Source organism: Oncorhynchus tshawytscha, linkage group LG04, assembly GCF_018296145.1.
Source record: "Oncorhynchus tshawytscha isolate Ot180627B linkage group LG04, Otsh_v2.0, whole genome shotgun sequence".
NCBI classification, from domain to species: Eukaryota; Metazoa; Chordata; class Actinopteri; order Salmoniformes; family Salmonidae; genus Oncorhynchus; species Oncorhynchus tshawytscha.
The window spans coordinates 72,109,024-72,132,277 of NC_056432.1; the positions used below are offsets into that span (position 1 = coordinate 72,109,024).

At 41.8% G+C, this 23,254-nt stretch overlaps 1 protein-coding gene across 2 annotated transcripts in view; it reads right to left on the reverse strand.

Moving 5' to 3' along the window:
• LOC112249331 (granule associated Rac and RHOG effector protein 1) overlaps positions 1 to 23,254 on the reverse strand; it is a 48,221-nt gene that overhangs the window by 12,477 nt on the left and 12,490 nt on the right. For both annotated transcript variants that reach the window (XM_024419181.2, XM_024419180.2), the window contains exon 2: positions 3,721 to 5,104. In XM_024419181.2, the coding sequence (XP_024274949.1) occupies positions 3,721 to 4,224 (504 nt within the window). In that variant the 5' untranslated portion in view covers positions 4,225 to 5,104. The remainder of the gene's footprint in view (positions 1 to 3,720; positions 5,105 to 23,254) is intronic.

The following is a 23,254-nucleotide window of genomic DNA, read 5'->3' on the forward strand; positions in this document are numbered from 1 at the left end:
ATTGTAAAGCTGTAGGAGTCAGACATGTTTGTTGTCCAGTTAGCAAAAAGAGGAGCAAAACAAGAGCAACCGGACACCACAGCCGGCTCACTGTGGTCACAGGGTTCTTTTTCAGGTACGTGCTGAAAATATATTTTGGCTGAGTTGTTAAGGACAGAAATATGCCGCCCTGTTTAAAAGCAGACAGGAACAACAAGGCCGGGATGTCCTCATTTTTTAACAACACATCATGGGGGCACAGACACCGACTAGGCCTATACACTTACTGACCATTTCCAAGGCTAGGTCCAAACCCTTTAGAGCCCTCTTTAGCTCCGATTCTGAAATAGGACCGAATAACAGTTAACATAAGGGAATTGGTCAAACGTGCAGTATTGGTTCTGATCCATGAGTTATGAGGGTGTGAAACGCGTGATGCTTATGTTGGACTGCTAATCACAGTATAAACACTGGTAACACCTCACTCTCAAATGACTAATGCATACCAAACACTGGCTCAATGAATAATGATATATGAGAGTCCCTCTTCCCTCATTTTCCCAATGCAGACTATCAAACAAATTGTAGGCTGTCACGGAATTGAGTGGCGAATTGTTTAACATAAAATCTCTTAGCAGTCAAATTTGGAGTCCACTTGATCAGTGAATGTAACAAAAGCCTTATTACAGATTATGGTTACACAATTTGAATGCTTTCTTCATTTCCAACATATTTTGAGAACAGTGTTTTCCCGGTGGTTTCCCGCTAATTGCATTTTGGAACCAAACAGCCATGTGCGCATTGTTGAGCTTATAATATGAAAAAATAAAAAAGTTAACATTTTAAGCTAAAAATGGTCTGATCTGCCTCTGCTTTTTTAAGTGCAGTGGTTGTATGGATTTGGGATGTGTCATCCCAGAACTGTCCCAGTGTCTGTTTTGAAACGTAGACATATTGATCGTCCCAGTGACAAAAATGTGCCCTTAATTACCAGCCCTGGAGGGAATTATTTTATAAAGACATAAAAAGTATTTGGTTGTAATTGTAATGTTGCAATATTTTATAGGCTACCAAAAGGTGGCCAACCATTTGAGACAGGCTTGAATATGAATAGCCAATAGAGTGTAGCCAACATTTTTGTCTGATTCTCTATGGTTAAAAATATAGTAATGCATTTTATTTTAAGTCATACAATGATGTAAAATGGTGTTAAAGACCATTTATTTATTTTAAGTGAATGTTTTTATTACTTCTAAACAAAACTTTTCAGGGTTTTCACTCTTATGACGTTTTGATTCTTGCATAAACAGTCGCTAAGAATATATTTGGTTGTGATCTTTGCAAAATAACTAATTTTGGATGTATCAGTTTGCTATAATGCTAACGCTCATTGATATAGGCTGTAGCAAAAGCTAGCCAAATAAAAAGCACTTTAACCAGTAAAATGGTTAAGTATAATGCTGTTGATTTGTGATGACAAAAAATTAAGACATTCATACGCGCCTTAAAATTAAATCATAATCCAAAAGTAGTTTGAAATGCACTCCTAAGCGACATGTAAACAGTGTTTTTTTGCCATTCTATTTTTCAGGGGTGTTTTGGGAGTGCTGCTAGTGCAGTGGTCTGCCTGGCTCTGGCCCTGCCTGCACTATGGTTACCTCATGTTCAGAACCAGAAGATCTCAATTGCATTCTCCTCATGTCTTCTCCTCCAATGGGTTTTGAGAAGGACACGAGGAGAGAGGATGCGAGGAGTATACAATCGAGACCAGGACTCCTGTCTGGCTGGCCTGACCTTCGCTCCCTCTGTGGTTTCGCTCATACACTCAGTAGACTGCCCCCTAATAAACAGTGACATTTTCATGCATATTTGGCAGCTGAGACACTTTGAGCAGCCAGTGTAGCCAAGCTCCGATAAAAACACATTTTGTTTTCCATACTGACTGGACTTTCTGGATTTTAGGGGAAAGGGGGGAATTATCCTGCTTCCTTCAACATTCCACAATTCTCCAAACTCAAAATTTATTTTTTTGTTCTTCATACAGACACACAATTCTATCTTTTACATACAACTGCCAAGATAAATGTTCATAAACACGCACAAATGGAAAAGTCCTTTCTGTCACAAATGTAGTAAATCTCTGGGGGCATGGAAATGGCCAAATCTGAAGGTGTACCATGTACTTATGTGAGAAGCAATTTTACATAAACAATATTCAGCTGCTTATGGAGGAAATGGGGGTGGAATAAAAAGTGATGCCGTAATCTGTGGAATAGAGTGAAACTCACTGGTCTAGTAAAAGTACACAGTAGGCCTATGATGCACATGGCCATTTCGGACTTTGTCTGTTGATACATTCCTTCTACTCAACCAGGTCTGAATATCTTATTCATTTCTCAATTCCTGCATATTGGCAAGAGAGGTAGAGCAAAAGCACACTTTTATTTGACAAACGCACTGTTGTTATTCACAGACACTAGCTGAAGCCAGAGTGAGTCAGTGTGGCTGCCAGACAGTCCTGCCGCAGTCTGAACTTTCACTGAGTTGGGCTTCCCCTCCTTTAATATTTATCTGTGCATATCCAAGACCACAGAGTCTAAATTACAGATTGTGGTGCAAAAGTCTTTCCTGCTCTGGGCACAACCACATCCACTGAGGCCCTGCAGTCCCTCTCATAAAACAGCCCTGGCCTGAACATTCAGCTTATTCACTCACTGTCTGCCACGGAGGCCTTGCTCCCTAAATCTGTTTAATCTCCAGGATGAGAGCATAGACATCTCAAACATTCACTACACAAGAGGCAATTTGCTTGCTGCCTAAACAGATTAATTAAAAAATAACTACATAAATTGGCATTTCTCTTGAGTACTATTTAGGAGTGCACTACCCTGGAACCTCTTCATTTCTGACTGGCAAGGCAGGAGGCACAGCTGTGGCATCAGGAGCACATGAGGCTTCTCATCCACAAATGCCAGTGAAGTCTAATTTCAGTTACTATTTTCCCAATCAAAACTCACTGCAACAAAAAAAAAATACTTTAAGAGCAACATTTCACAATTGAGACGTAAGCAACTTTGCTGGCCTGTAATAGACAGACCGATCACCCTGCATGCTCAGACTGTCTCTCAGCATAAATGATGGTTCCTGCCCTCCTCTTCTCACACTCAGTGCTTTTCGCACCTCGCCCTCAGATCCTAGCACCCGCTTAACATTGGGCGTCAGGGCCTAATTTCAGCCAAGAAATTCTGAATCAAGGAGCCATGCATTCTGAGAGACTTTAGCTGGGCATCTTAGCAGCAGCCTTGCCCTAGAAAAATGGAACATAAGAAACAAAGCAAAAAGTGCAAAAGAAATTGCAAAAAATTATAGTCTAGACCCTCATAACAAAATGTGGTATTTTTTAAAAAGTTCCCTTTTTGCAAAACATGCTTATTGACAGCAGGGGAGGCTGGTAGGAGGAGCTATAGGATGACAGGCTCATTGTAATGGCATAAATGGAACAGTCAAACATATGGAAACCACGTTTGACATCCCAATTCCAGCCATTACAATGAACCGTTCCTCCTATAGCTCCTCCTACCAGCCGCCCCTGATTGACAGGGAAATGGAAAGGAGGGGAATGGAAAAGACTCATGTTATTTTACAGGTAGGCCTAATTGTCAGGATAATGTAATGACTTTACTTTTGACAGGTGTTCAGTGTGTGTCCAGGTCAGTAACTGTAACCCTAGCAACCCCTTACCTCCACATCCTGCAGGCTGAAGTCATTCTGGTCTTTGAAGTTGGCAGCCCCAGCGCTCAGCTCCATCAGCATCTTGGCGATCTCTGGCTTTATTGCTGCAGTCAGCCGGCTGGCCGCCTCCATGACATGTTCCTGCACGTCCTTAAGTTGCATAGCTGCTTTCGAGTAGTGGGAGTTCCTGAACACGCTGCTGAACAGGTCAGTGAGAAAGGCGCTGGCCCTGCAGAAGACATTCAGTGCATCCAGGTACTTGGAGATGCCCTGCTGGATGTCGGCGACCGCAGTGGTGTTGGGGGTGGAGGGAGGTGGTTGGCAGCTGCCGGGCATACCCACCCCTGTGGAGCCACCCATGGGGGAGCAGGTGGAGCCCAGGGGGGCGCTGAGGGTCCGGCTCAGCTCAGGCATCTGGTACTGCTGGTGCTGCTGCACTTTCTGCTTGGACCCGCCGAGCAAAAAGCGCCGCTTGTAGTCCATTTTACTTTCCTGCGCACTACAACAATACATAAGTGTCAGGCTGACTCTGGAAGCTCCGGATTTCAGCCAACCAGAAGCTCTCTCTCTCTCTTATAGAATACAACAAACCAATAGTCCTGGAATTTATGTAAAAAGACAACTTAAGGGCTCCATCTACCAGAAACTCATCTCAAAATGCTTTGTAACTAACAGAGTAATGCAGGGTAGAGACTTGTTGACTAAGTGTGATGTTTATGTGCAGCCCTGCTGCAGGTCAGGGTGGACAGTCCCAGCAAAAATAGAAAGGTAGAAATGCACCTTCCCGAATCTGAATCTGCCTCAAAAGGAGTCAATGGTTTATGAGAGGACAGTGCAAAAAACTGAAAACACTCCACGATTCTCTCATTCCAAGACAAGATTCATGTGCATAACAATTCCTTCAACTAGAAGCAGAAAATGTCCTTTTGTATAACATATATAGTTAGTATATAGTTTTATATTTATAGATAGAAAATCTTTAAAAGCTGTAAGCAAAAAAAAGCTAAGAATCTGAAAAGAATTGTGGCACTGGTCAACAGCAAGGAGTCTGACAATAAAGAGAGACAAAATCTGTTATCCAGTAAGACAATGGTGCCTTGTCACTTCACTTCCTCTGTGTGTGTATGGAGCAGAGTGGAGGGCAGACAACCAGTCCGTCAGAGATTCTCTTCACACTGTCTGTGGCGGTTAAAAGGAAGCCAGCTGATAGGACTGCTGTTGGAAACTTTGCCGGCCTCCTCAACGTCCTCACCGTTTCCTTCTGCTGGCTGAGGTAGTTAATCACTGCGGAAACAAAAATGTGCTCCCAGATCTCGCCCCCTCTCCTCCACAAAATGCAGATTAGAAGAGCGACAAAAGAACAAATGTATCTGTAAGGCCTCTAGGTCATTTCCTAAGGGAGGAAAAAGGAGAAACAAAAGAAAGTCAATGATTTCAGAGGAAGGATTCAAATGTTCTGTTTTTTCCAATAAAACGTGACAGTTGAAGCAGTTCTTGGGAAGATAAGAAAAATAATTGTGAATGCTTAGAAACTCAAGTAAACATTTAGTCTAATGAATTACACTAGGTTTTGTGACAATATTGTGCAACTACTTACAGTAGCCCAACTCAGCCAAAAAACCGAACAAGATAAAACAGAAAATTGAGGGTTTAGCATAATCAGGTGTTAATTCTTTATCCCATTATTAGTCTAATTTCATATTAGCCTTCATAAATAAATGTGACATGACCGCACTGTAGATCCCTGCATACACAATCAACACTTCTAGACTGGTACTAACGTTGTACCTCACTCACTAATAACTCCTCTACAAAAGGAAATACAGCCACAGACAAATGTCTGCAAGCGGTCATTGTTGGAAAACAGTGGCGATCTGTCTTAATGGAACACACACACACACAGTGGGAGTTAACAATATCCCCTTTCAAAATCTAAGCAGCAAATTGTCAACAGAAACCTGTTTCTCTCCTTGGTAGTTATGTAATTATGCAAATAAGCATAATCCTATTTGCATGTTTAGGAGAAACAAATGCCAGCATGTATCATTACCTAGCATGAGAAAAATGGTGATAATACGCCACAGTAGTGGAGAGATGGGTACATTTCCAAGTATTGACATGGACCCGTTTCCTTTCTAGATGTAGGCCCTAGCTAGCATAAGGCTAGGAAATTCAGACACAAGCAATACTAAAACATTTGCAATTGTTATCTGGGGTGTTGCTGTACTGTTTGTTGATATTAGAATCCCCTGATGAGATCACACCTTAAATGGCAAAAATCGAAGTAAATCATACTGGATAGGCCAGTCCCACTGCGTAGGCCTATCTGTTATTAATTCTGTTGTGGAACGCTCCCGAGTTATCACTCAGCCCCATGCTTACAGCTACAATGTTTGGGGATGAGGGAGCAACTCGTGAAAAAAAAACAAGCCACAGCTTTTCCTCAGGATAACACCAAGACACCCGTCATTGTGTGCTGCTCAGACAGCCTGTGCATTGTACATGGCCTTTATCAACCACAAACATTCCACCACTGTTTGTATCTACAATGTTCCACTGACCTTACCCTCTTGCACCACAGTATCTCTACTTGCACATCTATCACTCTTGTATTAATGCTAAATTGTAATTATTTTCACCTCTATGGCCTATTTGCCTACCTCCCTACATTTGCACACACTGTACATAGATTTTTCTATTGTGTTTATTGACTGTAGGCTTGTTTTTGTGTAACTCTGTTGTTTATGTTGCACTGCTTTGCTTTATCTTGGCCAGGTCAGATGTAAATGAGAACCTGTTCTCAACTGGCCTACCTGATTAAATAAATGTGAAATAACAAATAAACCTTCAAACTTCGCTGTCTTTCATAAACAGAGGGGTGTGTGTACAGACTGACAGCCTACACCAAAATAAATTGACCTGACATGCCGGGAAGCCCATGGTCCTTCCATGTTATGGGAGGCAGCAGCGGAGACATCAAATCAAATGTATTTATAAAGCCCGTTTAACCTTAGCAGATGTAAATACAGAAACACAGCCCAAAAGAATGCAGATTAGAGGTCGACCGATTAATTAGGGCCGATTTCAAGTTTTCATAACAATCGGAAATTGTATTTTGGGGTGCCGATTGTTTTATTTTTATATATACACACACACCTTTATTTAACTAGGCAAGTCAGTTAAGAACACATTCTTATTGTCAATGACGGCCTAGGAACGGTGGGTTGACTGCCTCGTTCAGGGGCAGAAGAACAGATTTTCACCTTGTCACCTCGGGGGCTCCAATCTTGCAACCTTACAGTTAACTAGTCCAAAGCAATAACGACCTGCCTGCCTGCACTCCACAAGGAGACTGCCTGTTACGCGAATGCAGTAAGCCAAGGTAAGTTGCTAGCTAGCATTAAACTTAACTTACAAAAAACAATCATAATCACTAGTTAACTACACATGGTTGATGAAATTACTAGATATTATCTAGTGTGTCCTGAGCATATAAGCATCTAACTGAGCGGTGGTAGGCAGAAGCAGGCACGTAAACATTTATTCAAACAGCACTTTTGTGCGTTTTGCCAGCAACTCTTCGTTGTGCTTCAAGCATTGCGCTGTTTATGACTTCAAGCCTATAAACTCCTGAGATGAGGCTGGTGTAACTGAAGTGAAATGGCTAGCTAGATAGCGCGCGCTAATAGCGTGTCAAACGTCACTCGCTCTGTGCCTTGCAGTGGTTGTTCCCCTTGCTCTGCATGGGTAACGCTGCGTCGAGGGTGGCTGTTGTCGTTGTGTTCCTGGTTCGAGCTCAGGGAGGAGCGAGGAGAGGGACGGAAGCTATACTGTTAAACTGGCAATACTAAAGTGCCTATAAGAACATCCAATAGTCAAAGGTTAATGAAATACAAATGGTATAGAGGGAAAACTGAAACGTTAGCTTTCTTACATAGCACATATTGCACTTTCTTCTCCAACACTTTGTTTTTGCATTATTTAAACCAAATTGAACATGTTTCATTATTTACTTGATGCTAAATTGATTTTATTGATGTATTATATGAAGTTAAAATAAGTGTTCATTCAGTATTGTTGTAATTGTCATTATAACAAATAAATACAAATCGGCCGATTAAATCGGCATCGGCTTTTTTGGCCCTCCAATAATCGGCATGGCGTTGAAGAATCATAATCGGTCGACCTCTAATGCAGATGTAGAAGCACGGTGACAAGGGAAAAACTGAAAGGCAGGAACCTTGGAAGAAACCTGGAGAGGAACCAGACTGAGGGGTGGCCAGTCCTCTTCTGGCTGTGCCGGGTGGAGATTATGAGTACATGGCTATTAAGGCCAGATTATTCTTCAAGATGTTCATAGATGACCAGCAGGGTCAAATAATAAGAGGTTATAAAGGATGAAACAGGTCAGTACCTCAATTTCCAAGTGAGCAAACTGGTTCCAAAAACCATTACACCTAACAGTTCTCATTATAACCGAAGGTAAAATTTTGCTCCTTATGTTTTCTTTTGGAAAAAAGAGATGAGCAGTCCAGTTCAAACATGGTGCTTTGAGAGAGGTAGTCTAACTAGTGAAATGAGCAAGATGAGATGAGCAGGTCAGGCCGGGCACGGCATCAATATTGATGTGACCCGTCCCACTATCCTCTATTGGCAGCCAAGCTTCTTGTTCCAATGCGGAAAGTATTAGAGCTTACACCCAAACAAACACGTAATAGCAGGGTCCCCAGTCTGTGCTGCTGGCTCAGCGCCCGGTTTAATGTCCTTCCTTTGGCAGGGTTCACTCAGGGCTAATGTTAGTGCCGCCTCCACCCCTCACTGTGTATCTCAGCTGCTGCTACTTGGACAAGGAGCTTAGAGCTTGCTTCAGGAAACCTGTCGCCAGATACAAAATGAGCTCCAAGTATGATTTACCTATGATAGATCTTCAAGGAATTTGTCAGCACTAAAAAGTCAACTGAAATGTAAAATAAATGGCCCAGGCAGCATATAACAAATGTGTATCCATTGCTCTTTTCAACATCAACGACTAAAGGTAGCCTCATGGTGGTGGACAGGGCAGCTGTTCCTCAAGCTGACAGCTCCTTCTGCCACTGAGGCACCAGGACCACTGAAGGCAGGGTACAACCACATGTCCACCATTAGACAACCCCTCAGTCTCCGCTCATGAGGTCTATTTCAGCCTCCTCGGCCAAACAGCTGCCATACACTAGACAGTACCATACCGCTTTTAGGACTCAAAGTTTCAGCTCAAAAATGTTCTCTACATCTGTTGCCAATGAAGCAAAGGAATGCTTTTCCCCCAGAATGCTCTTATGTGGATTCAAACAAGAACACGTCAAAAACAGGTAGAGCGACCGTTTCAATCCCATTATACCCTTTTATATAGTATGTGCCCAATTTCATTGATATTCTACTTCAAACATTTATAGTATCTAAGGTAATGGGTATCAACCTAAATATGCAACTAATATGACAAGGAAACATGTCTCAAAAAAAGCTAAGCACAAATTGCTCTACAACAATTAAAATGAGCAGGAACCATTAAAATAGAAGATATTACTAGTATTTTGTAGGTAAACATTCTTACATAGTCACAATGTAGATGTATGGGATATGGGGTAGCCTAGCCCCAGACAGGTCAAGTGTCAAGCCAAGTGGCAGGACAAGTGCTGCAAGCAACTGTGTGACAGGGGCAGAGCCAGGCTCTGTCTGCCCAGAAAACACAAGGAGGGCATTGTGGCAAGCACCGGCCTCCTCCATACCACCACAACAAAAATAATAATAACACCCTCAGCCAGCTGCAGCAGGATTCTCAAAGAAAAAAGGGCAAAATATGGTCTATGATTTGAATGTTTATCTTCAAAATACGTAGTATACGGGAGAGTCCCATTCTGAAATGAGGTTGGCTAACTGGCTGTACGCTAGTAGGCTTAGATATTATAACATATGATATAAGAAGCTTATGCCTGTAACAATAGCAGGCTGGCTGCTGAAACAAAGGAGGGGATATGCTTGGACACCAAAAAGGTCTGAGGCTCCTAACTATGTAATCTTACATTCCGTCGCCAACAGTGCACTTATTTATATAGCTCGAAGGACAAAATGTTGGCCCTGGTGTTTAATCGTTTCCTAGACAAGTAATAAGGAGATGCTTATTTTCAAATTGTTAACTACAAATGTCCTACTGTCTTACACATACCGGAACTTCCCTTATAGGTTTCACAATGTTGACAAACTGGTATAGGTGGCTTGAGTAACTATTTGAAGGCAAAACGCAAACGTAATTCATACAAGCGGTCAGAGGCAACTTCAACCCAACAACTACTTACAGGATGTATGGAGAAACCGAAATGACTTTATAAAAGGATTCCTACAGTTCACTACAACTGAGTTATAAAAATAAACAAAGATCTGAATTGAGGCATGCTCAGATAAATCTCTTATCAAATGGTAGTCATGAGTAAAGCTCATGAACTGTGTTGGGCATAGATAGAAGCACAACGCCCAGCCCTGTCCTGGAGACGACAGTGACCTCCTGACTCGAGCAGCTTCCTATTCAAAGCCTAACTACAGCTCCGTTTCAGCAACAGGCCAATAGCGAACGCGGCTCACATTTCACAGACCTCTCGAGGCACAGCATTGGAGGGAGCTCTGCTGGCTAGCCTAGCGGATGGAGTTTGAGTTTCTCTTCTACATAAGCAGCATGACATCTGTAAGCCTCCTTGAATAAGGCAATGTTATTCTTAAAAAAAAGGGGAACTTGTGTCACATGAAGCTACTTTTATCACCATATGTAAAATGGCACAACTTGAAGGCTACAGAACCCCAAAATTGGATGACATATCCATTCAAGACATACCGTGGAAGACACAAATGGCTCACTTAAAAAGAGTAAGGTCAAAAGGTTATGATTTGCCAAATACCATTTTATTTTTAGCCAGGACAAAAGTAAGATTTTCTATTTAACTCCAGGAGTGGACAGGATATGAGGTTCCTATGGAAACAGAGCCCATTTATTGACTTTCACAACAGATTTCCCATTGAGAAAAGTCTGATATCATTCCTCTTACTACACAGAATGAGAAACCTACTGCCCTTTGGTAAATAAACCGTACACTTATGTAGCCAACACTACCCTTCTCACAACTGTTACCTACCATGATTTACAGATGACAAACATCTGCCATTAAATTTGTAAATGATGTGCATACTAACAGTGAGTAACTTCATTGACAACACTTCCATGCATCACACTGGGGATGAAGCAAAAAACAAAAACATACATGAATGAAACTTAAGTCGGTCTCAGATCGATTGTCTAGGACCATGTAAATCTCCCCTTTCATGTAAACCTCCCATAATGAACATCCTGCTTTTAGGGAAAGTGCATCATTTTGTACATGTATGAAACTGCGAGTTTGACTAACTCTAGTCTCCTTGCTTAGGGTGTCCAGGGTCCTTCCTGGGATCATTTGTGTGTCGGAGGACTGATGAGCTCAGTTCTAGAGACTTAAAAAATGACATATTCCAAAGTGAATGAAAATAAAAATGAATGTCAACACCATCTAAAATTGAATTTCCCCCTCCAGAAATGAGCCTAATAACATATTGGTTAAAATATATACAGTAACATATTGGACCATGCATGCTATTAGCAATAAACATTATCACCTGTAGCCCAACTGACGCAGCATAGTAGCTATAAATACATAGGCTGAAGCATGAGTCTTATCCATCTCTACTTAACCCATTGCACACATTCATATTCATATTCTGTTCTTATTCACTCCAATACATTTTATGGGTTTCTAATTACATATTAAGTATGTAAGAGCGCTGTGCCTAACGCCTCGATCACACCGACAGTCATTGCATTTTGGTAAACCAGAAATGCATTAATTTCCAATGGAACACTGTTTGCCTTGCAGAGGCAGTGCGTTCTGTGTGGTGCATACGCTGCGTCAAACTGCATGCGTAGACTGATGGACAGAAATGGGGTAGCAGAAGGTGAATGTTGAACATTTGTTGCACACATATCCAGATGCTGTGTACCATTTTGCACAGTGATTCTAATCAGCATGATCAATGCGTAAACCATGCTTAAACCTCTGGTTGTAACTGCATTTTTATAATGATGCTGCAAGCAATTTTGAGAGCAAAGAAATAAATGCGGTAACGGTAGGGATGTGCCCAAATTTTTTTTTTTATATAAGTTTACCGTTTAAAAAGACACACTGCCTTTGTATTACAGCCGTATTCTAAAATGGATTAAATCGTTTTTTCCCCCCAGCAATCTACACACAATACCCCATAATGACAAAGCAAAAAGAGAGTATTTTTTTATATTTGCTCATTTAAAAACTGAAAAGTGACATTTTACACAAGTATTAAGACCATTTACGCAGTACTTTGTTGAAGCACCTTTGGCAGAGATTACAGCCGTGAGACTTCTTGGCTAGGACGCAACAAACTTGGTGCACCTGTATTTGGGGAGTTTCTCCCATTCTGATCTGTAGATCCTCTCAAGCTCTGTCAGGTTGGATGTTCGAGTCCGGGCTTTGGCTGGGCCACTCAAGGACATTCAGAGACTTGTCCTGAAGCCACTCCTGTGTTGTCTTGGCTGTGTGCTTAGGGTCGTTGTCCTGTTGGAAGGTGAACCTTTACCCCAGTCTGCAGTCCTGAGTACTCTGGAGCAGGTTTTCGTCAAAGATCTCTGTACTTTGCTCCGTTCATCTTTCCCTCGATACTGACTAGTTTCCCAGTCCCTGCCGCTGAAAAACTTCCCCACATCATGTTGCCACCACCATGCTTCAACAGATAATCTTGTTTCCTCATAGTCAGAGTCCTTTAGGTACCCTTTGGCAAACTCCAAGTGGGCTGTCATGTGTCATTTACTGAGGAGTGGCTTCCATCTGGCCACTCTACAATAAAGGCCATATTGAGGGAGTGCTGCAGAGATTGTTGTCCTTCTGAACAGTTCTTCCAGCTCCACAGAGGAACTCCAGAGCTCTGTCAGAGTGACCATCAGGTTCTTGGTCACCTCCCTGAACAAGGCCCTTATCCGCCAATTGCGCAGTTTGGCCAGGTGGCCAGCTCTAGGAAGAGTCTTGGTGGTTCCAAACTACTTCCATTTATTTCTTTAATTTTTTAACCCAGGTAGGCTAGTTGAGAACATTTTCTAATTTACAACTGCGACCTGGCGAAAATAAAGAACAGTAGTTCGACACACACAGAGTTACACATGGAATAAACAGTCAATAATACAGTAAAAAAAGAAAAATCTATATACAGTGAATGCAAATGAGATAAGGGAGCTGAGGCAATAAATAGGCCATGTGGCAAAGTAATTACAGTATAGCAATTAGACACTGGAATGGTAGATGTGCAGACCATTACTGTGCAAGTAGAGATACTGGGGTGCAAAGGAACAAGATATATAAATACAGTATGGGTAGTTGAATGGGCTGTTTACAGATGGGCTATGTGCAGATGGGCTGTGTGTGAGCTGCTCTGACAGCTGGTGCTTAAAGCTAGTGAGGGAGATATGAGTCTCCAGCTTCAGTGATTTTTGCAGTTTGTTCCAGTCATTGGCAGCAGAGAACTGGAAAGAAAGGCAGCCAAAGGAGGAATTGGCTTTGGGGGGGCTAGTGAGATATACCTGCTGGAGCATGTGCTATGGGTGGGTGCTGCTATGGTGACCAGTGAGCTGAGATAAGGCTGGGCTTTGGCGACGAGTATGAAGCGATGGCCAGCCAATGAGAGCATACAGGTCGCAGTGGTGGGTATTATATGGGGCTTTGGTGACACAGCGGATGGCACTGTGATAGACTGCATCCAATTTGTTGAGTAGAGTGTTGGAAGCTATTATATTGATTACGTCGCCAAAGTCGCGGATTGGTAGGATGGTCAGTTTTACAAGGGTATGTTTGGCAGCATGAGTGAAGGATGCTTTGTTGCGAAATAGGAAGCAGATTCTAGATTTAATTTTGGATTAGAGATGCTTAATGTGAGTCTGGAAGGAGAGTTTACAGTCTAACCAGACACCTAGGTATTTGTAGTTGTCCACATATTCTAAGTCAGAACCATCCAGAGTAGTGATTCTGGACGGGCGGGCAGGTGAAGGGCAGCGATCGGTTGAAGAGCATGCATTTAGCTTTACTTGCATTTAAGAGCAGTTGGAGGCCACAGAAGGAGAGTTGTATGGCATTGAAGCTCATCCGGAGGTTTGTTAACAGTGTCCAAAGAAGGGTTAGAAGTATACAGAATGGTGTCGTCTGCGTAGAGGTGGATCAAATAATCACCAGCAGCAAGAGCGACATCATTGATATATACAGAGTAAAGAGTCTGCCCGAGAATTGAACCCTGTGGCATCCCCATAGAGACAGCCAGAGGTCCGGACAACAGGCCTTCCGATTTGACACATTGAACTATCAGAGAAGTAGTTGGTGAACCAGGCAAGGCAATCATTTGAGAAACCAAGGCTGTTGAGTCTCCCAATAAGAATGTGGTGATTGATAGAGTCGAAAGCCTTGGCCAGCCTTGGTCATTTAAGAATGATGGAGGTCACTGTGTTCTCAGGGTCTTCAACGCTGCAGAAATGTTGTTTTGGTACCCTTCCCCAGATCTGTGCCTCGACAATCCTGTCTCTGAGCTCTACAGACAATTCCTTGGACCTCACGGCTTGGTTTTTACTCTGACATGCACTGTCAACTGTGGGACCTTTATATAGACAGGTGTGCCTTTCCAAATCATGTCCAATCAATTGAACACCAATCAAGTTGTAGAAAAATCAAGGATGAGCATTGGAACCAGGATACACCTGAGCTCAATTTCAGGGTCCATAGAAAAGGTCTGAATACTTACAGTACCAGTCAAAAGTTTAGACACACGTACTCATTCAAGGGTTTTTCTTTATTTGTACTATTTTATATATTGTAGAATAGTGAAGACATCAAAACTAATGAAAAAAAATACACATTTGGAATCATGAAGCAACCCCCCCCGCCTTAACATTCTCTCAAACAGCTTCATGGAGGTTGTCACCTGAAATGCATTTCAGTTAACAGGTGTACCTTGTTAAAAAGTTTGTGGTATTTCTTTCCTTCATAATGTGTTTGAGACAAATCAGTTGTGTTGTGACATGGTAGGGGTGGTATACAGAAGATACCAAATTGGGCTAAAAGACCAAGGAAATATTATGGCAAGAACCGCTCAAATAAGCAAGGAGAAACGACAATCCATCATTACTTTAAGACACAAAGGTCAGTCAAGCCGGGAAAATTGCAACTACTTAGAATGTTTATTCAAGTGCAAATCCCAAACAACCATCAAACGCCATCATGAAACTGGCTCTCATGAGGACCGCCACAGGAATGGAAGACGCAGAGTTACCTCTGCTGCAGAGGATACGTTCATTAGATTTACCAGCCTCAGATATTGCAGCCCAAATAAATGCTTCATAGAGCTCAAGCAACAGACATCAACAACTGTTCAGAGGAGACAGAAAAATCTGCCTTTCATGGTCGAATTGCTGCAAAGAAACCACTACTAAAGGACACCAATAAGAAGAAGACACTTGCTTGGGCCAAGAAACCGGAGCAATGGACATTAGACAAGTGGAAATCTGTCCTTTCTTCTGATGAGCCCAAATTTGTAGGTGAACGGATTATCTCCGCATGTGTGGTTCCCACCGTGAAACATGGTGGTGATGGTGCCATGCTGGTGACATTGTCAGTGATTTATTTAGAATTCAAGGCACACTTAACCAACATGGCTACCACAGCATTCTGCAGCGATACACCATCCTATTTGGTTTGCACTTAGTGGGACTATAATTTATTTTTCAACAGGACAATGACCCAACACACCTCCAGGCTGTGTAAGGGCTACTTGACCAAGAAGGAGAACTGCATCAGATGACCTGGCCTCCACAATCAACCCAATTGAGATGGTTTGGGATGAGTTGGACCACATAGTTAAGGAAAAGCAGCCAACAAGTGCTCAGCATGTGGGAACTCCTTCAAGACTGTTGGAAAAGCATTCCAGGTGAAACTGGTTGAGAGAATGCCAAGAGTGTGCAAAGCTGTCAAGGCACAGGGTGGCTACTTTGAAGAATATAAATATATTGATTTGCTTAACACTTTCTTGGTTACTACAGGATTCCATGGGTGCCATTTCATAGTTGGTCTTCACTATTATTATATAATGTAAAAATTAAATGAAAAAACATTGAATGAGTAGGTGTACAAACATTTGACTGGTACTCCATGTAAATAAGGTATCTTACTTTCTTTTTAATAAATTTGCAAAACATTTCTAAAAACCTGTTTTCACTTTATCATTATGGGGTAGTGTAGATTGCTGAGAAAATTGTTTTATTTAATCTGTTTTAGAATAAGGCTGTAACATAACAAAATGTGGAAACAGTCAAGGGGTCTGAATACTTCCGGAAAGCACTGTATATCCATGTGAATTCACAAGGCAGCTGTGCTGCTGCAAACGGTTTGGATCTAACAGTGATTCCTTTTCAGATGGTTAAGCGTTGCACCTGTACTACCATTACTGTATCTCAATTCAGACTCCGCAGTTTGCATTTCCTTCTCAAAGTATTGCCATACAGGACTTCGCTGCTGTTGCTTGCCTTTCATTGCTATTTTTCCCAACTGTTAACGATGATGTAGTGGTGGAGAGTCGACCACAAAAATAAAAATGTATTCGTTGACTCCTTGTACGTCGCCTCCCTTTCTCGACTCACATTTCTAAGTATCAAGAGTCGATTCCACTAGGAATCGACTCCTAAGACACTGTTTTTGGAAGGAGGAGACTGATTAGTTGCCGTACTTCCGAGAACAAACTCCCATCTGTCATAGTGAGCTAGCGAGGAAGAGAGGTACAGTATTGGCAAGTCGGCAAACTGGCAGAACCGTGCACTAGGCCCATCTATAGGCAGCCAAAAGCTGCATCTCGCAATTTCTTGGCTTGCAACTTCAGTAAAGCAGGGCCTATCAATGAATAGGATATTCTACACACAACAGACTTAACACACACTTGCATCATCAGCGAAGAGATAGAGCAGGGGTGTAATCATTAGTCCAAACAGTTGCAACTAAAACAAGTTTCTATTGGACAAATTCAGGTAGGTCCCTTCATTTCATTCTGTTTGCTTCCATATAAGTAACGTAATGAATATGCTGGCTTGCCTGGGGCGTAAGAGAACGAGAGCGAGAAAACAGTGGTACACATACTTTGATGTACAGTATGTGGATACCTTCTCGTCAAACATAACATCCCAAAATCATGGGCATTAATATGGAGTTGTACCCCCCTTTGCTGCTACAACAGCCTACACTCTTTTGGGAAGGCTTTCCATTTGATTTTGGAACATTGCTGCATGGACTTGCTTCCATTCAGCCACAAGAGCATTAGTGAGGTCGGGAGCTGATGTTGGGCGATTAGGCCTGGCTCACAGTGGGCGTTCCAATTCATCCCAAAGTTGTTCGATGGGGTTGAGGTCAGGGCTCTGTGCAGGCCAGTCAAGTTCTTCCACACAGAGCAACAAACCATTTCTGTATGGACCTCGCTTTGTGCATTGTCATGATGATAAAGTAAAAGGGCCTTCCCCAAACTGTTGCCACAAACTTGGAATCACATAATTGTCTAGAATGTCATTGTATACTGTAGCGTTAAGGTTTAACGTCACTGGCACGATTTTTTCTCCTCCAAACCTTAGTTGGCACTATGCATTCAGGCCGGTAGCATTCTCCTTGCATCCGCCAAACCCGGATTCATCCGTCGGACTGGCAGATGGTGAAGAGTGATTAAAATCACTCCAGAGAACGTGTTTCATTAGCGGTGAGCTTTACACCACTCCAGCTGACGCTTGGCATTGCGCATGGTGATCTTTGGCTTGTGTGCGGCTGCTCGGCAACGGAAACCCATTTCATGAAGCTGACGAACAACTTTTGTGCCGACGTTGCTTCCGTTCTGTGAGCTTGTGGCCTAGCACTCTGCAGTTGAGCTGTTGTTGCTCCAAGAAGTTTCCACTTCACAATAATAGGACTTACAGTTGACGAGGCAGCTTTAGCAGGGCAGAAATTTGCCAACCTGACTTGTTTAAAGGTGGCATCTTATGACAGGACCGCGTTGAAAGTCAACGATAATTACACTGCAATTTAAATTAATAATAAAAACTGTTTTTCAGTTTGGGATTTTTAATGTTAAGGATCCCAATTTCCTTCTAATGTTCACACCCATAGTAGCAAATGGGATCCCACTTTTTAACAAAGGACAAAACTTCTTCAAAGGTGTCTTCCCGCAATTGCGTTAAGAACTGTTGTACAATGTTTGCTTGTCAGAATACATGTTTCCCTCCCTTTGGCTCACGCAAATTGAACGCACCTCAAGAATAATATTTCTCGTACACACAACAAGCAGACTAGGTAAATAGGTCAACTGTTGTCAGATTTTGTTTTAATAACATTACATGGTAAAAACAGGAGCAATGGAAAGTCACATCCTGAGTGATGAAGTACAGGCTTTGAATTACATCGCCAACCGCAACAGTGGGCTATACAGCGCTGTTTGAGTTGAGCATTTTAGACAATTTAATAACCCTTCATCTGAACAATGGAGTGTCAGAAACAATCATGCATGTCAGATTAGCGCACACAGCATAAGAGAAAAAATGAAATGTATTTCATAGAACAACCATGCTTCAGTATGTATTAAGCTATGTCATCTACAAAAGAAACGACCTCTCCAGAATCCATATGAAGGAAATCAGTCGCAGTGCCGAAGAACTTTAGCCCCTCTTGACAGACTCACAGGGAGGAAAATAGCTGAGAGCAGGCTTGCACTGGTTTCCCAGGATACAGCAGGCTGAGATTTCCCCTCTGGAAGCCCCTTATGACAGTCCATTACCCTCAGTTCACCATCCCCCATACTAGAGTCTGACTGCGCAACCGTCTGGATTTATGAGGTGTCCATCTGAGACATATTACAATGCTACAGTGGCAAGAAAAAGTAGGTGAACCCTTGGGAATTACCTGGATTTATGCATAAATAAAAAATAAAATGTTATCTTTTCTTCATCTAAGCCACAACAATAGATAAACACAGTTTGTTTAAACTAATAAGACAAACAATTATACGTTTTCATGTCTTTATTAAACACAGTGTAAACATTCACAGTGCAGGGTGGGGAAAGTATGTGAAGCCTTCGATTTAATAACTGGTTGACCCTCCTTTTTGCAGCAATAACCTCAACCAAATGTTTTCTGTAGTTGCGGATCAGACCTTCACAACAGTCAGGAAGAATTCTGGACCATTCCTCTTTACAAAACTATCAGTTCAGCAATATTCTTGGGATGTCTAGAATGAACCGCTCAAGGTCATGCCACAGCATCTCAATCGGGATGAGGTCAGGACTCTGACTGGGCCACTCCAGAAGGTGTATTTTCATCTGTTGAAGCCATTCTATTGTTTACTTTGTGTTTAGAGTCGTTGTCCTTTTGCATCACCCAATTTCTGTTGAGCTTCAAATCGGCAGACAGCCTAACATTCTCCTGCAAAATGTCTTGATAAACTTGGGAATTCATTTCTCTGTCCATGATAGCAAGCGGTCCAGGCCCTGAGGCAGCAAAGCAGCTCCAAACCATGATGCTCCCTCCACCATACTTTACAGTTGGGATGAGGTTGATGTTGGTGTGCTGTGCCTTTTTTCTCCACACATAGTGCTGTTTGTTCCTTCCAAACAACTAAACTTTAGTTTCATCTGTCCACAGAATATTTTCCCAGTAGAGCTGTGGAACATCCAGGTGCACTTCTTGCAAACTTCAGACATGCAGCAATGTTTCCCCTCCGTGGTGTTCTCCCATGAACACCACTCGTTTAGTGTTTCATGTATTGTAGGCTCGTCAGAGATGTTTGCATGTTCCAGAAATTTCTGTAAGTCTTTAGCTGACACTAGGATTCTTCTTAACCACATTGAACATTCTGCTTTCTTGCAGTCATCTTTGCAGGACGGCCAATCCTAGGAAGAGAAGCAACAGTGCTGAACTTCATTTATAGACAATTTTTCTTACCGTGGAATAATGAACATCAAGGCTTTTAGAGATACTTTTGTAACCCTTTCCAGCTTTATACAAGTCAACGATTCTTAATCTTAGGTATTTTGAGATCCATTTTGTTCAAGGCATGGTTCTCACATCAGGCAATGCCTCTTGTGAATAGCAAAGTAAAATTTGGAGTGTTTTTTTATAGGGCAAGGCAGCTCTACCCAAAAACTCCAATCTCGTCTCATTGATTGGACTCACTGTTAACCGACTCCAGTTATCTTTTGGAGAAGTCATTAGCCTAGGGGTTGACGTAATTTAAACATTCAGTGTAGGTTGTAAAAAGTATGTATTTTTCTTGTCTATATTAAATACAATAATTTAATTTGTGCATTATTAGTTTAACCTCTCTAGGCAAGGGGGTGGTATTTTCACGTCCGGATGAAGAGCGTGCCCAAAGTAAACTGCCTGCTACTCAGGCCCAGAAGCTAGGATATACAGTGGGGCAAAAAAGTATTTAGTCAGCCACCAATTGTGCAAGTTCTCCCACTTAAAAAGATGAGAGAGGCCTGTAATTTTCATCATCACTTCAACTATGACAGACAAAATGAGAAAAAAAATCCAGAAAATCACATTGTAGGATTTTTAATGAATTTATTTGCAAATTATGGTGGAAAATAAGTATTTGGCCACCTACAAACAAACAAGATTTCTGGCTCTCACAGACCTGTAACTTCTTCTTTAAGAGGCTCCTCTGTCCTCCACTCGTTACCTGTATTAATGGCACCTGTTTGAACTTGTTATCAGTATAAAAGACACCTGCCACAACCTCAAACAGTCACACCCCAAACTCCACTATGGCCAAGACCAAAGAGCTGTCAAAGGACACCTGAAACAAAATTGTAGACCTGCACCAGGCTGGGAAGACTGAATCTGCAATAGGTAAGCAGCTTGGTTTGAAGAAATCAACTGTGGGAGCAATTATTAGGAAATGGAAGACATACAAGACCACTGATAATCTCCCTCGATCTGGGGCTCCATGCAAGATCTCACCCTGTGGGGTCAAAATGATCGCAAAAATCACAGAACCACACGGGGGGGACCTAGTGAATGACCTGCAGAGAGTTGGGACCCAAGTAACAAAGCCTACCATCAGTAACACACTACGCCGCCAGGGACTCAAATCCTGCAGTGCCAGACGTACTGGCTTAGGCAGGGGGACACATGTCTAGGCCCGTCTGAAGTTTGCTAGAGAGCATTTGGATGATCCAGAAGAAGATTGGGAGAATGTTATATGGTCAGATCAAACCCCCAAAAATATAACTTTTTGGGAAAACTCAACTCGTTGTGTTTGGAGGACAAAGAATGCTGAGTTGCAGCCAAAGAACACCATACCTACTGTGAAGCATGGGGCTGTCATAGTTGAAGTGTACCGATGATGAAAATTACAGGGCTCATCTTTTTAAGTGGGAGAACTTGCACAATTGGTGGCTGACAATACTTTTTTACCCCACTGTACATATTAGTAGATTTGTATAGAAAACACAGATGATGTTTCTAAAACTGAATGATGTCTGAGTATTTCAGAACTTATTTGGCAGGTCTAGTGTACTGTTGTGGTTGGGGAGCGCGACCTGAAAGCTCGCACCACTTTGTTTTTAAATCGGCTATTGAACGCAGTTTATCCCGTCTTAAATGTAAATGATTATTTACGTTAAAAAAATACCTAAAGTTGTATTAGGAAAGTTGTTTGAAATGTTTGGACAAAGATTACAGGTAACTTAAATATTTTGTAGTCATGTTGCACGAGTTGGAACCAGTGTTTTTCAGGATCAAACGCGCCAAATAAATGGATTTATTTTGAAGATATAACGACTGAATTAATCAAACAAAAGGACTATTTGATGTTTGTGGGACATATTGGAGTGCAAACAGAAGAAGCTCTTCAAAGGTAAGGCATGAATTATATCTTTATTTCTGAGTTGTATCACGCCTGGTGTTTGTTTGATGGGGTGCTGCCCTCAGATAATAGCATGGTTTGCTTTCGACCGTAAAGCCTTTTTGAAATCTGACAGTGGCTGGATTAACAAGAAGTAAAGCTTTAATTTGGTGTATGGCACTTGTGATTGTATGAACGTTAAATATTTCGAATCATTTAATTTGGCGCTCTGACATTTCACCGGATATTGTCAAATCGATCCCGTTAACGGGATTTGATCCCTAAGGAGTTTAAGCACAATAGGTTTGTCTATTGTTGTGACTTAGATGATCAGATTTGATGTAATCCAGGTAATTCCAAAGGGTTCATATACTTTTTCTTGCCACTGTACATTTGTGTTATGTAACCATCTTAAGTATGTGTAACTACAAAAAAAGGTACATTGGGGAATCATGAATTTTGCTTGATATGAACCTACAGGAAATTGCTTGTGCATTCTGAAAGATTCCCTGCTACTAACTAGACTAACTTATCAAAACATCAATGAATGATCAATTCCCCCAAGAATGCTAAATTTTTAAGACCAAGAACGCTATCAGGTCAAGACTAGTTGTGTGTCTGACAAATGGAAATTCCTCCTGAGACGCAAATGTTGTACCTTCTATTTGGCCTAGATTTGAGCAGTCCATGGGTAAGTCAAAGGGGAAAAATAGCCTTGTAGCATCTTGTACTAAGCCTGACCTGAAAGTGAATGACAGCTCTAGCCTTTGATTTTCAATAGCTGGAATGATGCCCAGACACACATGAAGTAGGATTTATTGTTCAAAAGGTATAAGTATAAGCTGTTTAGGAATAGGCCTAATTCATCTGTATTGGTGTCAGGAAACTGTTAATATCCTATGAAGGGATGTTGTTGACACTTACTCTGCCTACGTATAACCTCCACAAAAAGAGTCCTAGGGCTTCTCTTTCAGACATTTTGAAAGTTGTTATTGGCACTGCCACTGTCAGAGCCTAGGCAATGTGGCTATGGCATGCATGAGGCCTATTGCTCAATGTGATTTTTCTGCCAATAAACAGAAAAGCCACAAATATACAGTACCATGTTTAGGACATGCCTAACATTAATTATCTACAAATATGAAGCACAGATTATGTATGGAAATCATTCTCATGACAAAAAATACTATTGCAGTTAAATTTGATGTAGTCTACTTAGCCTACTATATGGGAATAGAGCAAGGATGAATTGTTTGGTCTCGAGAGAAATCTCATTTAGGGTTAGCACTGATTAGAGGGCACAGAGGTTTAAATATATGTCATTGAGAAATACAGAATGAGGCAAGTGAGGATAACTTGCACTTGTATGGCTTCATTTCTGACCCAGTAGCCCCAGCCTTCACATGTCAAAGACATTGGAAGTTGAAGGATTGTCAGACCCTCAACCTAGCTGATTGGAGGGACTAGATGGAACTAATCATCTATCAAGCCATTTCAGATCTGTGAACACCCAAGGGGAAGGGAATGTGGTTTGAAATGGGACCTGGTT